Genomic DNA, 26,359 nt, shown 5'->3' with positions numbered 1-26,359 from the left:
CCATTATTAAAATTTTCTTTTAGCCTATAAGAATTTAACGTTATATTCATTCCATATGTATTTCCAGATTACTAAGCTCATTTATTAATTATATTGACTGTAACTATTTATCGAAACCCTGTTAATGTAATACAAGAACTAAGCACTACACCAAGTAAGCGTTCCCATAGCATCCCATCAGTGTAATTGCAGCAATTAAAAAAGCAACAACTCCTGGGTATCATAATTAAGTTTTTGTAGGAATGCATCTCCTAAAATCTCAATTAGACCCCCATCAGTCTTGTCAGGACTACCCCATTCCACTGTGTAAGTAAGTGCACTACACACTGATGTTCAGAACGTACAACAAAACACTCAAAATAATATAAAATGAAATGTACTCTTGGCACATAAAAGGAATTTCTTGGTATGATGCTCGAGATAAATAAAAACTTTCACCCGAGCATGAATTAAAACTCAATTTTATTATTAACTAGATGATGATAACCGAGCTTTGCCCGTTTTTTTTTTGATAACGCCATCTTGTTGTGTCTTAAAAGCAGTTAGTTGCCCTCAATTAAAAAAAATAGTATTATTATTCGCCAATAGATGTCGGGAAGAGTTGATTATTGAAAACACGAATAAAACAACATTTTCTGAAAATAAATCGTAGCTAGATCGATTTATCGCCCCCGAAATCCCCTGTATACTAAATTTTATGAAAATCGTTGGAGCCGTTTCCGAGATTCAGATTATATATATTGAGTCGTCTATTATCAAAGGTGGCAATCTGTGCATTTGGACAAAAAAATGTTATTGGTATGTCAATACAGATTGATTTGAATATAATCGTCTCCTTCAAAGAATACGGTTCAAAACCTGCATTAAATAAAGGTTAATACTTAACCTATTATTTATCTAAGATGTCGTTCAGAAGAGTTTTGTGACTGCCAATGGAATACAAAGTCAATAATTCGTTTTTCTGATTTACCAATAATTTCCAAAAGTCACATTGCCGGCTTTGATAATAGTCGACTTATATATATATTAATATACAAGAATTGCTCGTTTAAAGGTATAAGATACACTTAAAGTAGACTTCAGTATAACGTTCGCTTCCTTCGCTTCGTTTTACGTGATCCGATCGCTCTTTCACTACTACTAGAATTGATTATTAACTCCTTCGTGTCGTCTTTGCAACGCTTTTGTAGTCGACACGACATGTCTACAGTTTTACAGAATAATTCCGATAGTACTTTTTTTTTTATTGCCCTTGTAGGCAGACGAGCATACGGCCCACCTGATGGTGAGTGGTTACCGTCGCGCATGGACTTCAGCAATGCCAGGGGCAGAGCCAAGCCGCTGCCTACAAAGCAGTCTTTAGATGGCTTTTGCCACTTGAAAATAGATGGCGTTACTCGTACAGGCATTACACTATTTATTCAAACAGGTCTCTAGATAGGACTACAGACAGGACAGAATTAAATTTAATTCAATAAGAAAAAGTATAGTCCACAAATCTTGTCACTGAGGGATGAACTTCCTTCATTGTCTGAAGCTATTGTCACCTTAGGGATACCATAGACTGTCAACTGTAATGTGGAATGCATTTGAAATTTTTCTCATACTATTTCTTTCGATTTTGATTCTAGATGATATTTTCGCAAGTTGATCAAAGTTCTCTATAAATGGGGGCACAAAATCGATTTACCACACGCTTAAATAACAAAACTGGGCACTACTAAAACCCAATAAAACAAAGACAAACATATTTATTTGTCCATTTGTATGTTCGTCGGTTTTTCTCATACTAGGTACAAATTTGATATCATAGATTACAATTTAAGTCTAAACCATTTCTTACCCGTATGAGACGTTCAAAGCTTGCGGCCGTAAATTCTATCTACCCCTATAAAAGCTAACTTGTGTACTTTCGGTCCGGGTGATTGATCGAGGTAGGGCTCCCGATAGGACGCAATTTACTGTTTTAAAGCAGTTGTCTTACTGCAAACAATATACATAGGATACGTCTAATATTGATTTTGATATTTGCCTGCGTTAACTAACACCTCGTGCGTGATCAGCGTGCTTAGTGCGAGTTTTTAACGTTCTCGATAGCGTAAAAGTTAAGTCAAATTTGTATGCAGCTGTAACAGCGCCCCTAGCGGCAAACGTAGGCAAACGTTTCAACTGCATACAAATTTGAGTTAACTTTTACGCTATCGAGAACGTTAAAAAACTCGCACTAACTAGACAGATCCGTTCGTATTCTAGTATTTAATGGAAGCCAGTCGTTTCTGCAATATAAAGGAGTGGGTCACGCAAAGCTGCCCGTGGTATCTATAGAATATATCTAACATTTAACAGGATTACCTGTCTGTCATCTTTGCAGTTTGTTACCAAAGAAATATTGTTACGCCGGTAAAAGTAACGCCATCTATCGCCGAATAGTCGAACGAATATCGAAGGACCTAGAAGCACCTAGAACGCTCGAGAAGTGCAATGCCATCTATTGGCAGATAGCGGAAACTACTACTAGAGATGTGTGGAATATTCCCGATAATGCTAGGGATGTGGTATCGGCTATAAAAGCGTTGTAGAGATGGCACGCAGTCAGTCAGTAATCGGAACTACTCGAAGCGAAACAGCGAAAGGATCACCTGAAGCGAAGCAAAAGAAGCAAATTGAGAGTTGTAAAGTGTTTTTTGAGTGTTTTAAGTGTTGTAAGTGCTGAATATAGTTTTTAGTTGTATTTTGGTGGAATTTTATTTATCACGAACCCCAGCGCGTAAAAATATCAATTTCATAATCATTTAAATTCTTATACCATTATGAACTTTCACACTCTGTGGTTCTATTCTGTTCTCTATACGGATATTTTATTACACACACGATTAATTTTAAATCCCATTGAATCAACATAAGTTTGAACTGGTGCTCTTTTTTTTTTATTACCCTTGTAGGCAGACGAGCGTACGGCCCACCGGATGGTGAGTGGTTACCGTCGCCCATGGACTTCAGCAATGCCAGGGGCAGAGCCAAGCCGCTGCCTAAATCACGACATATCTTTTACTACAACAAAACGTTTAAATTAGAATCCAATTTGTGTCCCTTCAGGAATTTTGCGAGTTGGTCATTAATTCTCGTTAACTAGCAATTTCGAATCTCTCTATTTTGGATAACAACTAAATATATTTTGCATTTCTTCACACATTTATGTACGCAATTGCAAGTAGTTTGAAAATTCAATAGCCTCTTTGCAATTGAAAAATACAGCCACAGGTAGCTAAATCCAATGATTTCTGATTTCAATCAGATGGGGGCCAGTTTAATGTCCTTGTTTTTATTTATTATGTTATATATTACCAATATTCATTACACAGGACTCTGGTCTGCGACCGTTAAATGTGAAATGTTAAGTTATTTTCCCATTAAAGTTCGTAGACCAAGTTACATTGATTATCTGCGCCACTTTGAGAAGGCGGCATGACATGAGAACCCTCTTGTCGTGGCCGCTGGAGATTACATACCCGATCCTGTAGACCGAATGGTAAATAGTGGATGTCGCCCAAAACACGTCATTACGGATCCTCCCGATCCATCACCGTCCTCGTCGAACCCGTCGCTTGCGACGAAGGGCTCGACGAGCGAATTAACCCTTAGACACAGTGAGTTTCTCGCCGGATCTTTTTCAGTGGGTCGCGTTTCCGATCCGGTGGTAGATTCTGCGAAGCACTGCTCTTGCTAGGGTCAGTGTTAGCGATACTCCGATTTGAGCCCCGTGAGCTCATCTACATGTTAGGGCGAAGCATCGTGTAATAAAAATCGAACCCGCAAAATTATAATTTGCGTAATTACTGATGGTAGGACCACTTATGAGTCCGCGCGGGTAGGTACCACCACCCCGCCTATTTCTGCCATAAAGCAGTAATGCGTTTCGATTTGAAGGATGAGGTAGCCGTTGTAACTATACTGAGACCTTAGAACTTGTATCTCAAGGTGGGTGGCGCATTTACGTAGTAGATGTCCATGGACTCCAGTAACCACTTAACACCAGGTGTGCTGTAAGCTCGTCCGCCCATCTATGCAATAAAAGAAAACTGAAATAGCCTCTCAAGGCTATTTATTAGCATAGGTAGGAAAAAAAAAAATTATTATAATTTTCGTAAACTTGTTACAGATGAAGAATTAGTGTTCAGAGACAGATGGGGAGGCCTGACCTTGTTCAACGTAAAGAACCTGACCACGAGGCTCCTCATGACAAATTCTACTTTTGTAAGTATTTTAAAATCTCGTTTTTACCATCGCACCGCCCGCCGCCGGAGTAGAGTTCATCCATACTACCTGGAGCCACTGCGGTCATCCACAGTGCGTTTCCAGAGATCTTTTTTGCCACATACCATCCGGCTATAGAATGAGCTCCCCTCCACGGTGTTTCCCGAGCGCTATAACATGTCCTTCTTCAAACGAGGTTTATGGAGAGTATTAAGCGGTAGGGAGCGGCTCGGCTCTGCCCCTGGCATTGCTGAAGTCCATGGGCGACGGTAGCCACTCACCATCAGGTGGGCCGTGTGCTCGTCTACCGCCAATAAGGTCAATAAAAAAAAAAAAAAACAGTATTAACAATGGCAAAGCACGTCCATACTGTTAGACGGTCAAACACTATCCATGTGCCACAAATCGAATTGTCTCACTTTGAGAAATAAATTAAAGTCTTGGAAAACCACAACTATGTTGAATTTCGTGGTGTGAAAGAAAGAAAGAAAGAAAGAAAATCTTTATTCGCCAGAAATATAGTTTACAAGATATAGGACATAGCTTCATATATTTCGCCTGTTTAGGCATGCGAAAATTTAATTTATTTTTATATTAATTATAACACAAAATTTACTAAATCTATCTAATTTTTACATTCTATCACTTCTTATTCTAATATTTTATTATGTACAACACTTATCATTTAAAAATTCTTGCACACTATAATAAGCCTTGTCTATTAGCCATAAATATAATTTTCTTTTAAATTGAGTTAGTGGAAGATCTCTTATGCTGTTTGGTATCTTATTAAATATTCTGATAGTCATAGGATAATAGTTTGTATGGTAGTAACGAGTATTTATACTTGGTAACATTAGTTTAGTAGGTGATTGCAACGCTACTAAATAGTGGATGAGAAACTGAATACATTGGCGGAAAACTTATAGACAGCAGTGGACAAATATGACTTGATGAGCATCATTTGGTCCTTCGCGACTTTTGCATAAACGATCGATTATAACAAACAAAGTGTTCAGGTTTTAGGGCCAATAAAATATTTATTTGAAAAAAAACTTGCACAATTAATGATACGCGAATAACCAAACCTGGTCTAATGTAGTGAAATCATGCCGGAGAAACAAGCGTGCTATAATCTACAACAAAAATTCTTGTTAATTTGATACACGCGCCCGGTGCCACTGGATTTATTTTATTTTTTATTGCATAGACGGTTGGACGAGCTCACAGTACATCTGGTGTTAATTGGTCACCGGAGCCCATAGACATCTACAACGTACATGCCGCCACCTACTTTGAGATATCATCAGTATAGTTACAACGGCTGCCCCACCTTTCAAACCGAAACGCATTACTGCTTCACAGATATAGGCAGGGTGGTGGTACATACTCGTGCGGACTCACAAGGGTCCTACCACCAGTAAGCTGGTTTGCGAGGGTTTTGGGAGAGCTCTAAAGACCTCTCTAGAAATCATCTCTCGAACAACCTTGTTTTTGTTATATTCACAACGAGCGGTGCTCAAAGCACTCGAAGGGCGCTTACTGTTAACCGTTTAATTGTTACGAACTGTTATGATACCCTCTGGTTCCTAGCTTTGCTTTCATCATCACCTTTCCCGAATAGTATCAGCACTTATGATCCTTTATTAGAGAACCCTCCCCTCCCTAGTCAGTCAGTCCTATTCCTAATTCCACACGGCACAGTTGTCGTCATTGTCGTCGTAAAATCTTTATATGTCTATTTCATCAATAAAATCTGTTTAAAAAAGATATTTTCTCAATTCTGTATAACAGAACGCATGTGTATTGGCTGGAACACGCGCTCACAATATTCAAAAGAAAGAATCCATAAGTTCGCGTTTTATAAATATTAAAATAAAAGAGAGAATTTGATGGATCAATGAGAGCGATAGTGCTCAAAAGCTTCTGTAATCACTGCACTTTGGATTACTAGTCCTCGTGAAATTGGATAAGCCTTCGGGCCATCAGTAATTCTTCTTTCCAAAAAAGTTCGGATTAGCAAAAACACGGAACTCTTCAACTCAGTATGTATCGCGATTTAAAAAGATTTCATCCGTTAAAAATTGTCCTTTGTCATTCTATCTGACCTGCTTACAGTATTGGGGTAAAATAGGAAAATACCTACGGTACCCGTCAACACAAAGGCTATTTATGTACTCGCATATATTTCTCGCCCCGCAGAGACAAATCAATACCCTACACGCACAGTGCAGGCTACATCAGTAGGTTCACGCACGGTAATATTATATATCGAGGAGTAAAAGGCAATTTGGTTTAAGCGACATTTTTACAAATTTACATCGGTGCCATTTTAGTTTAATATTTGGAAAAAATATCGTAACAATAAAACTTTTTCAACTATTTGAATTTGTTAAACTTAATTGAAGTTCAATTAAAAACATCCAATTGTTGATAATAATACCAATTTTTTTTGCTTACGTGGCTAGACCAGCTCACAGCCCACCTTGTGCTAAGTGGACACTGGAGCTCATAGATATCAACAACGTAAATGCGCCACCCACCTTGAGATATAAGTTCTAAGGCCTCAGTATAGTTGCAACGGCTGCCCCACCCTTCAAACCGAAACGCATTGCTGCTTCACGGTAGAAATAGGCAGGGTGGTGGTACCTACCCGTGCGAAAAATTATAATTTTGCGGGTTTGATTTTTATTACACGATGCTATTCCTTCACCGTGGAAGTCAATCATGAACATTTTTCAAGTACATATTTCATTGGAAAAATTTGTACCCGCTTGCGGGATTCGATCACCGGTGCATCGCTACATCCAAAATGCTGGGAGTCCTCAACAGAGCAAAGCGGTACTTCACGCCTGGACAAAGACTTTTGCTTTATAAAGCACAAGTCCGGCCTCGCGTGGAGTACTGCTCCCATCTTTGGGCCGGGGCTCCCAAATACCAGCTTCTTCCATTTGACTCCATACAGAAGAGGGCCGTTCGGATTGTCGATAATCCCATTCTCACGGATCGTTTGGAGCCTCTGGGTCTGCGGAGGGACTTCGGTTCCCTCTGTATTCTGTACCGTATGTTCCACGGGGAGTGCTCTGAGGAATTGTTCGAGATGATACCGGCATCTCGTTTTTACCATCGCACCGCCCGCCACCGGAGTAGAGTTCATCCATACTACCTGGAGCCACTGCGGTCATCCACAGTGCGTTTCCAGAGGTCTTTTTTGCCACGTACCATCCGGCTATGGAATGAGCTCCCCTCCACGGTGTTTCCCGAGCGCTATGACATGTCCTTCTTCAAACGAGGCTTGTGGAGAGTATTAAGCGGTAGGCAGCGGCTTGGCTCTGCCCCTGGCATTGCTGAAGTCCATGGGCGACGGTAACCACTCACCATCAGGTGGGCCGTATGCTCGTCTGCCTACAAGAGCAATAAAAAAAAAAAAAAAAAAAAAACATACGAATGCACCGGACGTCTTATCCTTTAGGCCACGCGACTTCACAATTACTACAGTACTTACTACAGAACATGTCATATGAAACTATGGACGTATGCAGTTGCTTTACCCTGTTTCAAAGTACGTCTACTGTTCTTCGCTACACTGTGGCGACCACTTACGCTCGTAATCTCCAATATTCAATGTAAACATACCACGGATAACCTTTCTTTTGTTGTTTTCTCCTTGAGCGATTAACTTTTGTGATTGTTTTCGAATATTCCTTGTATAATACATACTACAATACTTTGTTTAATGTTTTTGATGAAAAATCTATTTCGGTTCCTTACCATTCTAGAGTCCTGAGTGTGAGAGCTCGTGATCTCTGTGAGCATCGGTAGCTATTCACTATTAGCTGGGACGTATGTTCTTCTGTACCTAAAACAGTAAAAGGGATGGATCAGTACTATTCTACTACTTATTCCTGCCGTAAAGCGTTTCGACTTTAAAAGCTGGATTGCCTTTGTCGATACTCTATTGTGGATACAATTGAGAATATGGCTCATATTTATACATAACTAGCTGACCCGGCAGACTTTGTAGTGCCTCAATCGATAAATAAAAGAACTAAACTTTTGTATAAAATAAACTTAAAACAACCAAAAGGAATCCGTCCGATGGGGGAGACATCAAAGGAAAAACAAAATTGTTATTTTTATTTAATTCCGAGCATTTGCATATTTATCTGTTTTTTAAACCTTCTCTGGACTTGCACAAATAATATAATTCAAGACCAAAATTAGTCAAATCGGTCCAACCGTTCTCGAGTTTTAGACTAAAGAACAGCAATTCATTTTTATGTATATATATACTTATAGATAGCCGGCGTTTGAGTCCATTGACTCGTTCACTTTAATAGACTAGTAATACCTTGTAAGCGCTTCCAAACGAAATGGATATGTCCATCTTCAATCGATTTTGATAAAGAGCCCTTAGTAGCTTAACCGGGCTTAGAGGCATGAGTGCGGGGGTATTGCCACCGTCCACGAGCGACGATAACTATCTGCCACCACATAGACTGAATCTACGATAAATAGCAATAACAAATGTCGAAAATAAACAAACACTCGCTAATATCAGTAAGCCCCTCTTTTTCAAAGTGGTTAATTCATTTTAATACTGGATGATTTAAAAACCGCCGACTTCGATAAAGTCACAAAATTAATCTCCCGGAGTGATTGTCGCAAGCTTAATAATGCAGATGGATGACGTTATTCAGTGTAGAAAACGTGACAAGAACGAATGAGCAAGTTTAACTGGCTACACTATATATTTATTAAGGGATTTTTTAAGGATTTTTTGTTCTGTCGCGAGATCTTTTCTCTCTTCTTCTTTCTCTTTCTGATCTTCTACAGCTCGTTTAAGTGTATAACTAGATTATCCGGTCTACATTTAGGTAGGGCGAAGCGATAATAGATCAAAAAGAATTATTACATAAACCTATCCTGCGTGTAATCTCGGGATTACTCCGCTGTCGAACAACTCTGGGATTACGGGATTTCCAATGAACTGACATGTTCCTGGACACTTTCGATCCTGAGAACTAAATGGAACATTCTCGGTTCTAAAGGGAAACCGTCTTCAAGCTCGTGTCGATAAAATGTCGGGCTTAATGTTTCGATGAGATATCGCACATTTTGAATTAAAGTGGCTTAACCCAAGATTCTTACTATAATGTGGAACTTAATATAACTATGAATGTGGAAGGATATAGAGGAAGAGGTAGACCTAAGAAGAAATGGATGGATTGTGTGAAAGACGATATGGGTAAGAGGGCAGTGAGCGAAGAAATGGTATATGATAGAAGAGTATGGAAGGAGAAAACATGTTTCGCCGACCCCAGGTGACTGGGAGAAGGGCAGGATAATGATGATTGATGATGATGATGAACCCAAGATTCTTACTTTTTGGTAAAGGCCAAAAATGGAATTGAAAATTGTAAATTTTTCTGTTTCAATTTTAATACTTTAAGCCTTAAAGCGCACACCTTAAAGTATGCGCTTGATTTAAAAAGAGACAGAAAGAGTATTTTGTCTTTATCTGGACTAAAAGAAACTATTTAATCTTACAAACTGATGTACACAAATATGTATTGCACATGTTAGTTAAGCCACTTAATTCTAAAGATGCTATATGTTGACTTGTCGAAGTATGGGATCGTTCCCAACTTTTTGTGTCTTACTAATAAGAAGCAAACTTACTTAAAGCAAACGACGGTATTGATTTAAATAATAAAACCGTTTAAAAACAAAACGATAAAGTTATTTAATATAATGCCAACATATTTCAAGGATCTGTTTGCTTTAATGTCGTTTTTACATGTGGACCCAATTTCATTCAACATCAACTTGTAAAACTAAGTACCTACATTTTTATTTACTGCTGCAGAGCCAATGGTTATTTCAGTTGAGCTCATGTTGAGCTATTTACATATTATGTAGTAGTGCGTGGGGAACTTATAACCTTTTTTCCGAACTAAAAAAAATATACTGTAGATTTTTGCAGAGAATTCTCCATTGACGTCTACAAAAGGTTCATATATCTATACCGGTTTTTGAAATCATTTTTAAGTATGTATCGGATACCACCAGTACACGTTCTGATAATTAAAGTTTTCTTTAAGTTATTTAATTGTCTTCTTTTTTCTTCTTCGTCGCTCTCTTACTTCTCATTACTGAAGGCCGCGTCCTTGAAACTTGACCGTGGCCTGTCTCGTGAGTTGTTCCCACCTCGTCCAGTCTTCAGTTTCTCGTAGGGCGGTTGTGACTGACAGGCCAGCTAGGGTGGTATTTGGTCACATCTGCGGCTAGGTGATCGCCCGCGTGGTCTCTTTCCTTCCAACTTGCCCATCACAATCGTTTTGTTAATTTGATCAAACTGTAGCTTTTATTTGTACCGTAATTTTTATTATAATACAAGAGATATTATCTTTCCTATCCAGTAGTCATCCACGGTGGCCGGCAATCTGCTTCTTCGCCCACAAAACCTTGATTAATCTTATTAAATGTTGTAAGCAAGCCGCAAATACTAACATTAGATATTATCATCATTGAACGCCATTTAAAATCTATTAAAAACTAACTGACCCGGCAGACTTCGTAGTGCCTCAATCGATAAATAAAACACCTAAACTTTTGTATAAAATAAACTTAAAACAAACAAAAGCAATCCATGCGACGCCGCGACGGGGGACACATCAAAGGAAAAACAAAATTGTTATTTTTATTTAATTCCGAGCAATTTCATATTTATCTACCTTTTAAACCTTCTCTGGACTTCCACGAACAATTCAAGACCAAAGTTAGCCAAATCGGTCCAGCCGTTCTCGAGTTTTAGCGAGACTAACGAACAGGATGTACGTGGAGATGTGGAGAGTATTAAGCGGTAGGCAGCGGCTTGGCTCTGCCCCTGGCATTGCTGAAGTCCATGGGCGACGGTAACCACTCACCATCAGGTGGGCCGTATGCTCGTCTGCCTACAAGGGCAATAAAAAAAAAAAAAAAACAGCAATTCATTTTTATATATATATAGTTAGATAGATAGATAACCGGCGTTGGAGTCCATTGACTCGTTCACTTTAATAGATTAGAAATACCTTGTAAGGGCTTCCAGAGGAAATGGACATATTAATCTTCAATTGATTTTAAAAAGAGCCCTTAGTAGCTTAACCGGGCTTAGAGGCTCATGAGTGCGGGGGTATTGCCACCGTCCATGAGCGACAATAACTATCTACCACCACATTGTCACACACAGAAGTCGTCGTGGCCTAACGGATAGAAGTCGTCGTGGCCTAATGGATAAGACGTCCGGTGCATTCGTGTTGAGCGATGCACCGGTGTTCGAATCTCAGGCGGGTGCCAATTTTTCTAAACCACTCACCCTACATAGTTAACATTTGAAAACGTACATAATCATTAAAATTAAAATAAATAAAATTATTCGCCTACATGTAAACGCGCCCTAACATGATTTTCATTTTTCGGCCGACCGGCTGCACGTGACACGGTCGCCGTATTTATGAGCACTCAATTGAAACGTTCTAACGAAAGCAATTCTCGAACACATTTGTCGGCAATTAACGATGTGTGTAACTTCCTATAACAGATCTATCTTTTGCATGACGTAGTATGTAAAGTTCTCATACATCGGGTTTGAATAATGTTACGAATCAATATGAACTAGCGGTCCCCCGGTAGTCGAAATTCGACTATAATTAATTGAAATTATAGGTTTTTACTCTATTATGATTCTATTGTCAAAGACTTTTTACTGGTGGTAGGACCTCTTGTGAGTCCACGCGGATGGGTAACACCACCCTGCCTATTTCTGCCGTGAAGCAGTAATGCGTTTCGGTTTGAAGGGTGGGGCAGCCGTTGTAACTATACTTGAGACCTTGGAGCCTTAGAACATATCTCAAGGTGGGTGGCGCATTTACGTTCTGGATGTCTATGGGCTCCAGTAACCACTTAACACCAGGTGGGCTGTGAGCTAGTCCACCCATCTAAGCAATAAAAAAAAGACTATTATACTTCTATAATCACAAATTTCGTCAAGACAACACTTTAGACAAATATTAATAAAGACAAACATTAAATTAATCTATTCTAAACTCAATCTGACCACAGACTAGCAATAAGAAAAGTTTGACAATAAATAAATAGTATGCATGCGTGTGTGTGTCAAATACATGGTAGTGTGTGTAATAGTTTTGTTGTTGTTGATTTAAATTTTTTTTTATGTATGATTGAAAAACATTGACGTTCTGCACTCCTTCTCTCTATTCTCTATAAGTGTGGAAAATTTCATACTCCTCCGTCAGCGGATTTAAGGAAAAGGGGTACAAAGTTTTTGCTTCACGTATATATTTTAGAAGAGAAGAAAACATATTGTTTTATTTAAAGAGATAGAACATAAGCATTAGTGACGTTGGCTCGGTGCGGTTTATTCTTACTAGCGATGACAACACTGACTGACCGGAGTTACACAGTCATAGGAGACTAAGGCGTCCTACAGAAACCACAGCATGAATGCCTCCATCTGTTCTGAGACATCAGGACGAATATTCTTTGAATAACAATGTATTGGAGTGATGTAGGCAAAACAAAAGAGAACTGCTCAAGTCGACAATTCGTGTAATACTTAATTATTATTTTTTCCTACCTATGCTGATAGCCTTGAGAGGCTATTTCAGCTTCACCCTAACGTGTGTAGGTGAGCTCACGGGGCTCAAACCGGAGTGTTGCTAACACTGACCCTAGCAAGAGCAGTGCTTCGCAGAATCTACCACCGCATCGGAAACGCGATCCACTGAGAAGATCCGGCGAGAAACTCAGTGGGCTGTAGATAATTTAGTGTGTGCAGCTACAAATATAAGGTTAGAGGAACTGCACACTACAGCAACACTTCTTCAAAGCCGAACGCATCACTACTTCAAGTTAAAAATAAACAACGCTTAAGTTGGACATGATAAGGATGGAAAATGAATCGGCACACTAAATAGTGTACCGATAGAAAAATTTATATGATGAATGAACTTCAGCATTTTCTCTTTAGAGGGAGTTAAACGCTGTGGACTTCAAGGTGTCTCAAGACTTGAAATTCGTCTTGCTGATATCTGATGTGAGACCAGGTTGGAGGCATGGCCGCCTGGCGAGGTACCACGTCTATGACGTGATTAATAGGTAAGAATATTATGATTAAAGTTTTGTCAATTTACAAATTTCAATACAACTGACGAAGTCACCACGAGAAATCCAATTTTAATAATGCTTTATCTGTATGAGACGAGTAGTCGTTTTTGCGCTTGACCTGGTTGACAGACTTGCACAAACCACAAGAAAATCGTCTTAACGTTGTTTGCATTGCTGACATTCTAAATACTAAATAAAAAAAACCTGTCAATGATTTTTATGTCATTTAAACACTCGCATAACCCATTGCCGGAAAACAAAGGTAAACCAGTATTTAAAAAAAATGTCATTTCCAGGAATAAAATCCCCATATCGCCAGTGGAAGACGATCGTTCAGCGCCGCTGCTGCAGCACGCGGAGTGGTCCCCGGTCGGCTCCAGCTTAGTATTTGTACACGACAACGACATTTACTACAAGCCAAGAGTTTTGAAAACCCTGATTTGCAGGATCACTAAAGACGGTGAGAAGTTTTTTCAATTTTTATTCGAACTTGATACTTGCTTATGCGGAACCTGTGCCTATGCTGATCAGCGGATACCGCTAAGAGCTCCTCCAAACCTCGCTCAGAGTACTCGTTCATTCCATAGTGTGGAGCGCTCTGAGAAGTCGTTTCTGGTGCCATGGATTAACTTATCTCCTATAGCGGGAGGTGTATCAACTTATATCAAATACTCTGGAAATAAAAAAAAGCTTTAAAAAATTTATACATTTTTACCTAATTTTTTTTATTGTAGTAATCAAATCCCGAGCCTGGTATCGCAACTATACAAAGTGAATTCCGACCTCCTGTCTCTAGGGTGGAGGAACAATTCATGCTGTGGTGTCTGCTGTACCGTGATTCCAGTAACCATCTAACACCAGATGGCGTTGCTAAACTATGCCTCAAAATACATCTAGATCCGTGGTCGGCAACCGACAGCTCGCGAGCTGGCTGCATTAGGCTCTTTGACTCCTCAACTAGGGCTCTTCCACAAAGTGCTTACTTCAAGCACGAAATATTACTTATTATCTTGCCTTGTAAGGGACAAGTCAACGTTTTTGAAAGGCCAGGCAATAAAATATATTGTTACGCGCTGGGGTTCGGGATAAATAAAATTCCAGGGAAATAAAACTTAAAAACTCAGTTCGCTTGTTCCACTTCGCTTCTGGTGATCCGTTCGTTGTTTCGCTTCGAGTAGTTCCGATTACTGACTGACTTCGTGCCATCCCCCACGTCGATACCACATCCCTAGAATTATCGACAATATTCCACACATCTCTAGTATTGTTTTCCGCTATCTGACAATAGATGGCGTTGTACTTCTCGAGCGTTCTAGGTGCTACTAGATCCTTCGATATTCGTTCGGTTATTTGGCGATAGATGGCGTTACTCTTACCGGCGTCTCTGAAAAGTCTGAATAAAATTTCAACTGTTTATTATGTATCTACATTTGGCTCTTTTGAACGACAAGGTTGGCGACCACTGATCTAGACTGTACTACTTCTAAGAAGTAACTTTTTATTGTAATTCCCATCTGTAATCTGCTCACAAACTTCGTAAGCAAATATGTAATTTCTGAAAGAACTCTCTCTTTTTTGCATTCAGGTGTCCCGGGAGTAATATTCAATGGAGTACCAGATTTCTTATACGAGACCGAAGTGTTGCGGCTAGACCGAGCATTATGGTTCAGTCCGGACGGTCAGACCCTCATGTTCGCGACGTATAACAACTCCCAGGTCCAAGAACACAAATACCCGTGGTATGGTCTGGACGACCCTGAACCGCCGGCTTACCCCATAATTAAATCGGTCAGGTATCCCAAGGTAGGTAAAGTTTGTTGAAATATTTATAATATTAGGGCCTACCATCTGTGAAATGAATCCCTGAACCTATGGACGTAGCAACGCAAATTTGACCATCCTCCTTATGACATGAGACTGCTCCACCGTTCAAGCCACAACACATTACTTTGCACCGGACAGATTTCTTTGCTGAGTCTCACAGTACGCCTTATCAATAATATTTATTAAAATAAGATGTTGAAGATTGTATATTATGAGTCAAAATTGACGCCACCATCCCAAGATTCTGTTAAGATAAAGCTCTCTTTCCAGGTGAACACCAACAACCCTGAAGTAACAATATACGTTGTCAGTTTAAAAACGCCGAAATATCTATTCCCTCATGCGATACAGTTTTCATCACAAGTGGACAAAAGTACGTGTTTAACTGGCTTAATGTTTTTTTTTCTATTATTGCTTAGGTGGGTGGACGGGAAGTCGTTGGATGCGGAAGGCGGAGGACCGCATTATGTGGAAGGCATTGGGGAAGGCCTATGTCCAGCAGTGGGCAGATAAAGGCTGATGATGATGATGATGATGATGATGGGTGGACGAGCTCACAGCCCACCTAGTGTTAAATGGTTACTGGAGCCCATAGACATTTACGACGTAAGTGCGCCACCCACCTTGAGATATAAGTTCTAAGGTCTCAGTATAGTTACAACGGCTGCCTCACCCTTACTGCTTTACGGCAGAAATAGGCAGGTATTGTGAGTGTGAAGGAAACAGGCAATTTGTGGCCTTTATAAAAAAACCGCACCCCTTATAAGCCCTTATACTCCTCAAAAGCCCAACGTTTATTTTAACTGTAATTTTATATATATCTTCAGCTTGGTACGTGCGCTGGACAGAATGGATGTCGGAGAAGCAGATAGCAGTTCTGCTCCTCAACCGGGCTCAAAACGTCTCCATCATCAGCGTTTGCAGTGCAGCTCAATACAATTGTCAAGATGTAAGATTGGCATTCAGTGGAAATGTTTTAAGAAGCACTTTACAACTATCGTCTACGACAATAGATATGTAGTCGTCATGATAATCGCCTTATCGTTGCCGCCGCTGACTACTCCCCGAATCCTGATCACGCAGGAGCCAATCATCGTCGACGCCCTAGACACGTCCTTACGGATCCATTAGATCCATTAGACGCCTTCAGCTCTAACACTAGGAGCAGGCTTAGGACCCCGGTAACCGTACTCGTCGAATTCGACAAAGAGGTCGACGTGCAACCTAACCCATGCACCATGCATGCCCGCTGAGTTTCTCGCCGGGTCTTCTCAGCGGGTCGCGATTCCGATCCGGTAGTAGATTCATTCGCGAAGCAATTGCTCTTGAGTTGTTAGGTCTCCTTCGGACGCGCTCGAGCAGTTGTTAGCAAATCCCACCCCTCCTGACTGAGCCTCTGCTCGCCCACCTGTCCTGGTGAAACTGGAAAGGCCTCCGGTCCACCAGTAATCCTTCAATCCTAAAAAATAAAATAAAAAATAAGATATGTGGTGATGAATAATATCAGTGGTTTTCTGTACGATTCATGTTTCATTACACTGTCTAAAGTGGTGGGCTCAATAAACTTTTTCTACCGGGGTCCATAGACATCAACAACGTCAAAGCCGCCACCCATCTTGAGACCCGAGTTCTTAGTCTCAGTTCTTCAGTCAGCTAGTTCTTGGCCTTACTACAACGGCTGACGCAACCCTTGCAACCGAAACGCATTACTGCTTCATGACGAAAACAGGGCAATCTGATTTATGGTAAAAATATATCTATAGGCTCAACGATTCTATATTACTATAAATGAAAGTCCATTGCAGATTTACCGCGACGAGACGGACGGCTCGCGCTGGTCAGGTCTCGGTGCTGAACCGGTGGAGGAAGACTGCGGGTGGTGTTTCGGACACGCCCTCGTCGGGTCTCGGTCTGGGATCTACACTACATCCCCCGTAGCAGACACAACTGGGATCTGGAGACATGCCGTCAAAGTGTCAATAGATGGAAGAACCCCTCTAACACAGGGCAGCTTTGAGATCACGCAGCTGCTAGGATGGGATGAGAAAAGGAAATTCTTGTACGTCACCAATGTGTTAATTAGCTTGTTAGAACTATAGTTAGTGTATATTTAAACATTTATAAGTATGCTTACTAGAGTCTGGTTACTATACGACATCCTAGTTCGGGGCAAATAGCTAAGAGTGATTTTTCCTCAATAATTTATTATAAGGGGTTAAAGTATTTTTAAGTTATTTATGCCTTTTCGATAGAACTCTACTGATCTAGATTCTACAAACTGTGTGAAAGCATTTGGTACTGCCTCCTGGGAAGAAAACTTTTTATCACGTAGAAAATTATGATTATAAACTGATTACTAAAAGTCTGCCACAAAATGTTTTTTTTTATTGCTTAGATGGGTGGACGAGCTCACAGCCCACCTGGTGTTAAGTGGTTACTGGAGCCCATAGACATCTACAACTTAAATGCGCCACCCACCTTGAGATATAAGTTCTAAGATCACGGTATAGTTACAACGGCTGCCCCACCCTTCAGACCGAAACGCATTATTCCTTCACGACAGAAATAGGCAGGGTGGTGGTACCTACCCGCGCGGACTCAGAAGAGGTCCTACCACCAGTATATTTAAGTAACAGCTCGCAGACGGTCCGGCAGAAATCATCAATCATCAATATATTCTGCATCAGCATCTTCAATCTGTAGGTACGTGGTGGGTACGGGGGTGGACAAGCCGGGGGAGAGACATTTGTACCGGGTCAGTGGGATCGAGCCGGGCGTGTGGACACCACCACCGGTCTGCCTCACCTGCTCCGTGTCGCCAGCACTACCTACTACCACCGAAGCAGACCCGGACGACCTGGTGAGAGAGCTATTTGACAAATATTCTTAATTTCATTGACAAGTCAACGAGCTCTCGGCCCATTTGGATACTAAATGGCTACTGTAGCATATAAACCCACCACCAACGTTGAGAAATGAAGGTCGAAGTGTCAGTTAAATTTCATAAATTAGGCAGAAATAGGCACGGCGGTGGTACCTACCCGTGCGGACGCACAAGACGTCCTATCATTAGTAACTACACAAATTAACATTTTTTGCCGTTTTGATTTTTATTACACGACGTGTGTTCTTCATGGAAGTAATTCCTAAACATCTGTTAAGCACGTATTTAATGAGGAAAGTGTGTGCCAAGCTAAGGAATTTGATTATCAGCATAGTCGCATCGCTCCATACAAGTACATCGGGCATATTTCTTAGGCCACGACGTTTTAACAATATTTTACAGTACAAACTTACATCTCAATGATTTGTTTGACTTCCAAGTGAAACGTAAATAATTTTATCGCGTGTGAATTGCATATTTCGTATGTAATGTTGGTTAATGTACCTTTATAAAATATATACTCTGATGTGGTATATATACGCAACCTTACCTAAAAATCTCCTAAAATAAGAAACAGTGGTTCAAAACTTCACGAAATGAATTGTTGTGTAATAATAACTATGAGATTTCATTGGGAATGTATCTGAAAGATCAGAACTTTTTGAAAGACCCTTATTTTACTTCTACGAAAAATAAGGGTCTGTGCAGAATGGCAGTATAAGCATGTAGGAGCCACTGATTTAAAAGACTTTTGTCAATTTAATTCGAACAATTTTGATTTCTTCATTGATTCTTACGTTAATTAGCCACATCTTGAACAAGTAAATAAAGCATTTTTGGTGTTTTATTCCTCAACCTAAGCTTCTCAAAATCACTAAAATCGCTTAAACTTTTTTTTGCTGTTAGTGGTGGACGAGCTCATGGCCCATAAGGTGTTAAGTTAAAGTTACCGGAGCCCATAGATATTTATAACGTAAACACCGCCCACCCATCTTGAGACATGAGTTCGAAGGTCTCAGTTTTAACAACACAACGGTTGCCACGCCCTTCAAACCGAAATGCATTCGCAATGCGACTGCTTCACGGAAGGAATAGGCTGATGATGATACCTACCCGTGTAGACTCACAAAAGATCCTACCACCAGTAAAAGCTTGTGAATATTCGCCTTCAGGAATTTGAGAACGGCACGTCGTCCTTGCCGGCGTGGCCGTCCTCGACAGTGCTCCCGCACGTTGCTGATGAGAACGACTCGCTGCCCGGCGAGTGTCTGTACAACAGGATAATGTTCAGCAAGAACTTCTCATATTACGTACAGGTATTGTTGTTTTTTACCCTCAGTCACAGCCCACTGAGTTTCTCGCCGGATCTTCTCAGTGGGTCGCGTTTCCGATCCGGTGGTAGATTCTGCGAAGCACGGCTCTTGCTAGGGCCAGCGTTAGCAACACTCCGGTTTGAGCCACGCGAGCTCACCTACACGCTAGGGTAACGCTTTTATAGCTTTTTATAGCATAGGTAAGAAAAACAACCTTTGTTTTTCAAACAATAATTGAGGAAATGGGATGGGATGACTTGGGGAGAGTTTATGTGCATGCGGGCCGCGTGGGCGAACACTACACTTGCATAGATCATGACGTATGCAAGTTTTGCAGAGTGTCACCTTGTTATGAAGGGACAATTTACTTCGCTTGCAGATCATGGGGTAGAGTCGACCGAGTAAGAACGCGGCTCGGTCGCATTTTTTTTATTGCTTAGATGGGTAGACGAGCTCACAGCCCACCTGGTGTGAAGTGGTTACTGGAGCCCATAGACATCTACAACGTAAATGAGCCACCCACCTTGAGATATGTTCTAAGGTCGTTACGTCTGCCCCGCCCTTCAAGCCGAAACGTTTCACTGCTTCACGGCAGAAATAGGCGGGATGGTGGTACCTACCCGTGCGGACTCACAAGAGCTCCTACCGCCGGTAATGCTAACACGCTCGCTTCCAGGAGTGCTTGGGTCCCGGTCCTCCCGTGACGTTCCTGTGCACGCACTGGGGGGAGCGCCGCGCCGTGCTGTGGGACGGCTGGCCACTCAGACACAAGTTTGGACAACTGGCCCATCCGCAAGTCAAAGTGTTCAGGGTCGAGGTGAAAACATATTTATCATTTTATATTGTTACGCGCTGGGGTTCGGGATAAATAACATTCTACCTGTACGGTTTCTGATGCAATGTAAAGGATATTAACTGTCCTTTATAAATAAAACAAGTTAGTTCCGATTTTACTCCGTATATTGTCACAAGTGTCTGACGTGTCGGGTGGGCTATGTACGACTGACTAATGCAAGCGATGTACAAACCGCATACGCTACTAAACTGTATCCCCACACTACCAAAGTGCAAATTGGCACTTAGAACACTTAACAAGCACTTTAAAATTCTCAATTCACTTCGATTCGCTTCAGATTTTTTTTAATGCCGTATAGGCAGACGAGCATACGGCCCACCCGATGGTGAGTGGTTACCGTCGCTCATGGACGTCAGCAATGCCAGGGGCAGAGCCAAGCCGCTGCCTACCATTTAAATGATCCGTTCTCTGTTTTGCTTGGAGTAGTTCCGATTACTAACCGACTGCGTGCTATCTCTGCAACGCTTTTATAGGCGATACGACATCTCTACAATTATCGAGAACATTCTGGGCAAGTCGAGTAACTTCGATGTGTGTTTCTGCTGTCTGACAATAGATAGCGTTGTACTTCTCGATTTTACTAGTACCTTCGACATTCGTTCGGCTATTCGGCGATAGATGGCGTTACTGTTACCGGCATAACAATATTGATAAAGTAGCAATACTGATGTTTCCCGACCATCTCAGATACCTTTTCGAAGCATTGGCTAATTAATTAAAATTGTATTGGACGAGTCCACTCTAACAGAAGACACAAAGACTTGCGTTTTTCTATTCCACTGTTGATGTTGATCTTTCTTGGTCAACTATAGTTTAACTTCTAATAATAAAAAATACCATTCTTATTTGAAGCCAATAATAATAATAACACTGAACGTTATTCTATAAGTATAATATTTTAATCAGGTACAAGCAGAAAGGGAGGCCCGTGTGAGACTGCTACTCCCACCAGGGTTTAAAGAGACGGATGACCTGCCGTTACCGCTAGTGTTGCACGTGTAAGTATAGGGCTGTGACAGGCGCCATCTTACAAATGATCCCCATGACTGGGCAGAAGCAGAGCACGCCTTACTGACGCGAGGGCTCTGTGAGCCTGGATGGGCGAGTGCCTACTTCTGTTAAAGCAGACATGCATCTGTTTGAATGTTTGGCTACCTACTATGAGTGGTGACGTAACGTATGTGTATACATAACCCATCACCGTGAATGTCGCCTTGAGATACGAAATCGAGAACTCAAATGTGATATGTAACGGTTGTCCCACACTTCAAGCTGTCTTCTCCGCGACAGTTGTAGGATAGTGATACATGGTGATCTTTTGTACAACAAGAAAGATATTATTTAGTAGTAAGAATAGTTTCATAGAAAAGAGAATGAGCTTAAAAAAAACAATCCTATCATCCAAAATCTTCTGTGATACTCCCAAAAAATAAAGGCATTCATATGGTCTCTATGTCCAGTAGTAGTAGGTAGGTAGTAGTAGTGTCATAGTAGGGCTGATAGAAGATGGTCTCTGTTGATTATGTGTCTAAAATAGCCTTAGAGTAACTTATTATATTTAAGTTTTTTTTTTGCTTAGATGGGTGGACGAGCTCACAGCCCACCTGGTGTTAAGTGGCTACTGGAGCCCTTAGACATCTACAACTTAAATGCGTCACCCACCTTGAGATATAAGTTCTAAGATCTCGGTATAGTTATAACGGCTGTCGTACCCTTCAGACCGAAACGCATTACTGCTTCACGGCAGAAATACGTAGGGCGGTGGTACCTACCCGCGCGGACTCAGAAGAGATCCTACCAAAATGTAAAAATTTACGTATGTAGATGTAATAATGGATTTTACTTTCTGAGTCCTGTATATTTTCTAGCAAAGTTCGTGTTACCTTTTGGATTTCTCAAGCTGCTGATTTAATACAAATACCACTGTTTTGCAGGTCCGCTGAGCCCGGAGGTCAGCTGGTGACCGAGCGCTGGTCCCCGGGCTGGGGCTGGTACCTCGCAGCCACCAGGAACTTTATCGTCGCGCAGATCGACGCGCGCGGGTCCGGTGGACAGGTCAGATCCTTCCTGATGTGCTCATTAACTACCCTTGCAACTGCTTATTCAAAAACTTATTCTTGTTTCCGATGGGTGTGATCCTAACACCCATAATGAACCAATATTAGCTAAGCTATTGTAAACCATCTTGCATTCAATCTATTCATTTGACAATAATATAATATCATTAATCAAAATTGAACTTTAATTATGTGGTGTGATTAGGTTCAATTTTGATTTTCAAAGTTTCGTAGGAGTCAATAGTGCTAACTTTTTTTATTGCATAGATGGGTTTTTTTTTATTTGGGTTAAGTGGTTACCGGAGCCCATAGACATCTACAACGTAAATTCCGCCTCCCACCTTGAGAGACAGAGAGAGAGAGAGAGAATACACTTTATTTCACACCAAAACACAATTTACATTCAAAAAGCAATCAAACAGCAGATACATTTGTACAATAGGCGGTATTATCGCTAAAAGCGATCTCTTCCAGACAACCGTTTAATTTACAGAAATTCTGGACAATATAAAAATATAGCAGGTATCTTGCGGTGTACTAAAAACAATACATTATTATAGAAAATACATACACTGAGATATAAGTTCTAAAGTCTCAGTATAATTTCAAATTTCAAAAGCACTGCGGATTCCTTCAATAAATCCAATCAGTTTAACGGCAGTATTCAGGCACATAAGCCAGTAGGCAAAAGACGTGATATCAAATAGCATAATGATTACATTCCAGGGTGAGGAGCTGAGGACGGAGATATACCACAAACTGATGTCCATAGACGTGGAAGATCAAATTGCCGTACTGTCGTGAGTATTGCCTTCTACTCATTTCGCGTCATCGTGTTATTGCCTTAAGCTGAAAAACGGAAATAATAACAGAGGGCTTACTGTGTGATAGCCCCGGGTTGTGGTTTGGCTCCGAGGTCTGACCAGGTACTACGACTCAGCTTACGAAGGACGAACGACAGGACGTGGATTTGTAAACCAACATTTAGCTGTAGTGGAAGAGTTAAGTTAGAAAATTAAAATACATGTCACCTTAACGCTTCATTCGCGAAAATCGGAGAAAACAGCCAACTTGCTGGTTACTATGTCAGAAAGACCACTTCGAAGGACCATTATGCTATGTGTAAATAAAATACAGGCTTGTAAAATGAACATTCGCGTCTATTCTAATTTTGTTATAATTCAATTACAATTTGCCATGCACGGGCCTAAAAAGTAGAAACGGAAGAGAGGGTTGCCATGAGCAAATCTTAAATTAGCGACTTAGTTAGGTGTTACCATCACAATTTTACAATAAAATTCTAATGTTCATATTTTGATTGAACAATCTTGATTGGGTTGGTTAGTATTAAGAAGCGTCGCACACGGGCCACTGGCCATAAGGCCATAACCACAAAACGCCGCCACCAACAGGAAATATCCTGTAATTTTCATACATTATAGAACACGGTGGGCGTCGGCGGCTGCCACACGCTACTACGAGTAATCGTCGTCGCTAGCTTCATCCATCCCTCTCTCCCTTACCTCAATTAACCTGTTCAATCCGAACGCAACGCACGTATGTAGGCTGATGTTGATTGAAATAAATATGTATATAGAATTATCAGAGTCCATTATGATGTGCACGCGGCAGAGATGCGAATGTTGAAATGGATGTGTAGAGTGACAAGAATGGGCAAGATAAAGAATGAGTATATCAGGGGAAGTGTGAAAGTAGCCCCGGTAATCAATAAACTAAAGAGCGGTTAGCGTGGTATGGACATGTGATGCGTAGAGAGAAGATGCATGTGACTAGGAGATGTATGGAAATGGTTGTGCAAGGTAGAGGGGGAAGAGGTCGACCAAATAAGACATGGATGGAGTGTGTGAATGACGATATGAGAGAGGAGTGAACGTTGAGATGGCGGCTGATAAAGGAGAATGAAAGAGAAAAATTAGCTGTGCTGACCCTACCTAGTGGGATAACGTGGAGAAAGAAAAGAGTCCATTATAATACGTGGTTGCCGCGCGCTTCAGCTACCTTTGCAGCCTTCTATAGCTTCTCGTGGCGGCGTTTGTGGCTGTCGCGTGTGGCCCGTGTGCGGACACCCTAACTGATATCTTCTGAGGCGCACTGTCACTTAATGTCGTGTAGGTATCTCCGCGACAACCTGAAGATGGTAGACGGCAGCCGAGTGGGGGTGTGGGGGCGCGGGTACGGCGGCGGTGCGGCGGCCGCGCTCGCCGCAGATGACGCCCGCAACGTGACGCGCTGCCTGGCCGCCGTCGCGCCACTGACCGACCTCAGACACCACAGTGAGTAGCACGCGACCAAATCCCCGCGACATAACTACAGCTCGCTACACGCCATTACGGATCCTCTCGATCCAATGACGGTGCTTTTAGGTACCTCAAGCACCGGCCACCGTCCTCGTCGAACCCGTCGCTTGCAACGAAGGACTGGGCGAGTAAATTAACGCACAGACACAGCCCACTGAGTTTCTCGCCGGATCTTCTCAGTGGGTCGCGTTTCCGATCCGGTGGTAGATTCTGCGAAGCACGGCTCTTGCTAGGGCCAGTGTTAGCAACACCTCCGTTTGAGCCCCGAGAGCTCACCTACTTGCCCGATTACGTTGACATAGCCTCTCAAGGGTGTAAGCTTAGGTAGGAGAAAAAAACAAAAAAAGTACAGCTCGCCCAAAACTTGGTCTCTGTAAAATTATATGGATACATCATTTTTTTTTCCTGGAATTCTTATTTTTTATTTTATATTTTATACTTTCAATAGCCAATGTGGAGGCTCGCTCGCTATAGACATTAATACGGGTTTGGTTTTTTTTTTATTGTTTAGTTGCATATACATTATTGCATAATTATATCATTTAGATTGCAATCCAGGTCAGATTTAGGTATTATTTGTACGATTTATTTAATATGGAATGTACTGTAATAATTGTGTTAAGTAGATCAATTACTGCATCTTATTAGTCTTTTTTATTGCATTGATGGGTGGACGAGTTAACAGCCCACCTGGTGTTAAGTGGTTACCGAAGCCCATAGACATCTACAACGCAAATGCCGCCACCCACCGTGAGATATGAGTTCTAAGGTCTCAGTATAGAGAGGCTATCCCACCCCTCAAACCGAAACGCATTACTGTTTCACGGCAGAAATAGGCAGGGTGGTGGTACCTACCCGCGCGGACTCACAAGAAGTCCTACCACCAATAAAAAGGACTGAGTTCTAAGGTCTCAGTAACAACGGCGGCCCCACCATTCAAGCCACAAGTCGCAAGGATCATAAAATATAACGCCCTCAAGATGCCGTAGCCACAAGCTACTGCCACCGTGACCGTGCCCAAGGATTTGAGCTAGTCTTAAGATATTGCATATGTGCCCGTGTAGAGTCGTACTGGGCAGAGCGTTACGGCGGGTACGGGTCGGGCTGGGCGGGCGCGCTGGGTGCGGGCGCGGTGTGGCGGCGCGCCGGGAACCTGCCGCCGCGCCGCGTGCTGCTCGCGCACGCCGCCGCCGACCTGGCCGCGCCGCCGCCGCACGCGCTCGCCCTGGCGCGGGCGCTGGTGCGGGCCGGGGCACTCTACACGCACCAGGTACCACATCCCTCCAACTATCTACAATACCGAACGATTACATTACTTATAGTGTCCATGACTCTTAAGAGACGGGTCAACAATAAGACATACTTAATACATACATTCATTACATAATTTAACACTAGGAGCAGGCTTAGGGACCCCGGTAGCCGTACTCGTCGAACTCGACAAAGAGTTCGACGTGCGACCTAACCCATGCATCAGCTCGCTGAGTTTCTCGCCGGATCTTCTCAGCGGGTCGCGATTCCGATCCGGTAGTAGATTCATTCGCGAAGCAGCTTCTCTTGAGTTATTAGGTCTCCTTCGGAGGCGCTCGGGCAGCTGTTAGCAAATCCCACCCCTTCTGGCTGAGCCTTTGCTCGCCCACTTGTCCTGGTGAAACTGGAAAGGCCTTCAGGCCACGATAGGT

General features: G+C 41.8%; 1 protein-coding gene across 5 annotated transcripts in view; it reads left to right on the top strand.

Annotated features, from left to right (window-relative positions):
- LOC114250841 (inactive dipeptidyl peptidase 10) overlaps positions 1-26,359 on the top strand; it is a 369,807-nt gene that overhangs the window by 336,405 nt on the left and 7,043 nt on the right. For all 5 annotated transcript variants that reach the window (XM_089735706.1, XM_089735705.1, XM_089735704.1 and 2 more), the window contains 15 exons: positions 4,160-4,254; positions 13,289-13,416; positions 13,722-13,885; positions 15,011-15,228; positions 15,520-15,622; positions 16,077-16,198; positions 17,055-17,308; positions 17,953-18,109; positions 19,306-19,449; positions 20,123-20,263; positions 21,209-21,300; positions 22,237-22,357; positions 23,086-23,159; positions 24,493-24,653; positions 25,742-25,947. In XM_089735706.1, the coding sequence (XP_089591832.1) occupies positions 4,160-4,254; positions 13,289-13,416; positions 13,722-13,885; positions 15,011-15,228; positions 15,520-15,622; positions 16,077-16,198; positions 17,055-17,308; positions 17,953-18,109; positions 19,306-19,449; positions 20,123-20,263; positions 21,209-21,300; positions 22,237-22,357; positions 23,086-23,159; positions 24,493-24,653; positions 25,742-25,947 (2,180 nt within the window). The remainder of the gene's footprint in view (positions 1-4,159; positions 4,255-13,288; positions 13,417-13,721; positions 13,886-15,010; positions 15,229-15,519; positions 15,623-16,076; positions 16,199-17,054; positions 17,309-17,952; positions 18,110-19,305; positions 19,450-20,122; positions 20,264-21,208; positions 21,301-22,236; positions 22,358-23,085; positions 23,160-24,492; positions 24,654-25,741; positions 25,948-26,359) is intronic.

The sequence above is a fragment of the Bombyx mandarina genome, chromosome 20 (assembly GCF_030267445.1).
Source record: "Bombyx mandarina strain Sakado chromosome 20, ASM3026744v2".
Classification (NCBI taxonomy): Eukaryota; Metazoa; Arthropoda; class Insecta; order Lepidoptera; family Bombycidae; genus Bombyx; species Bombyx mandarina.
This window is presented reverse-complemented; position numbering and strand designations above follow the sequence as displayed.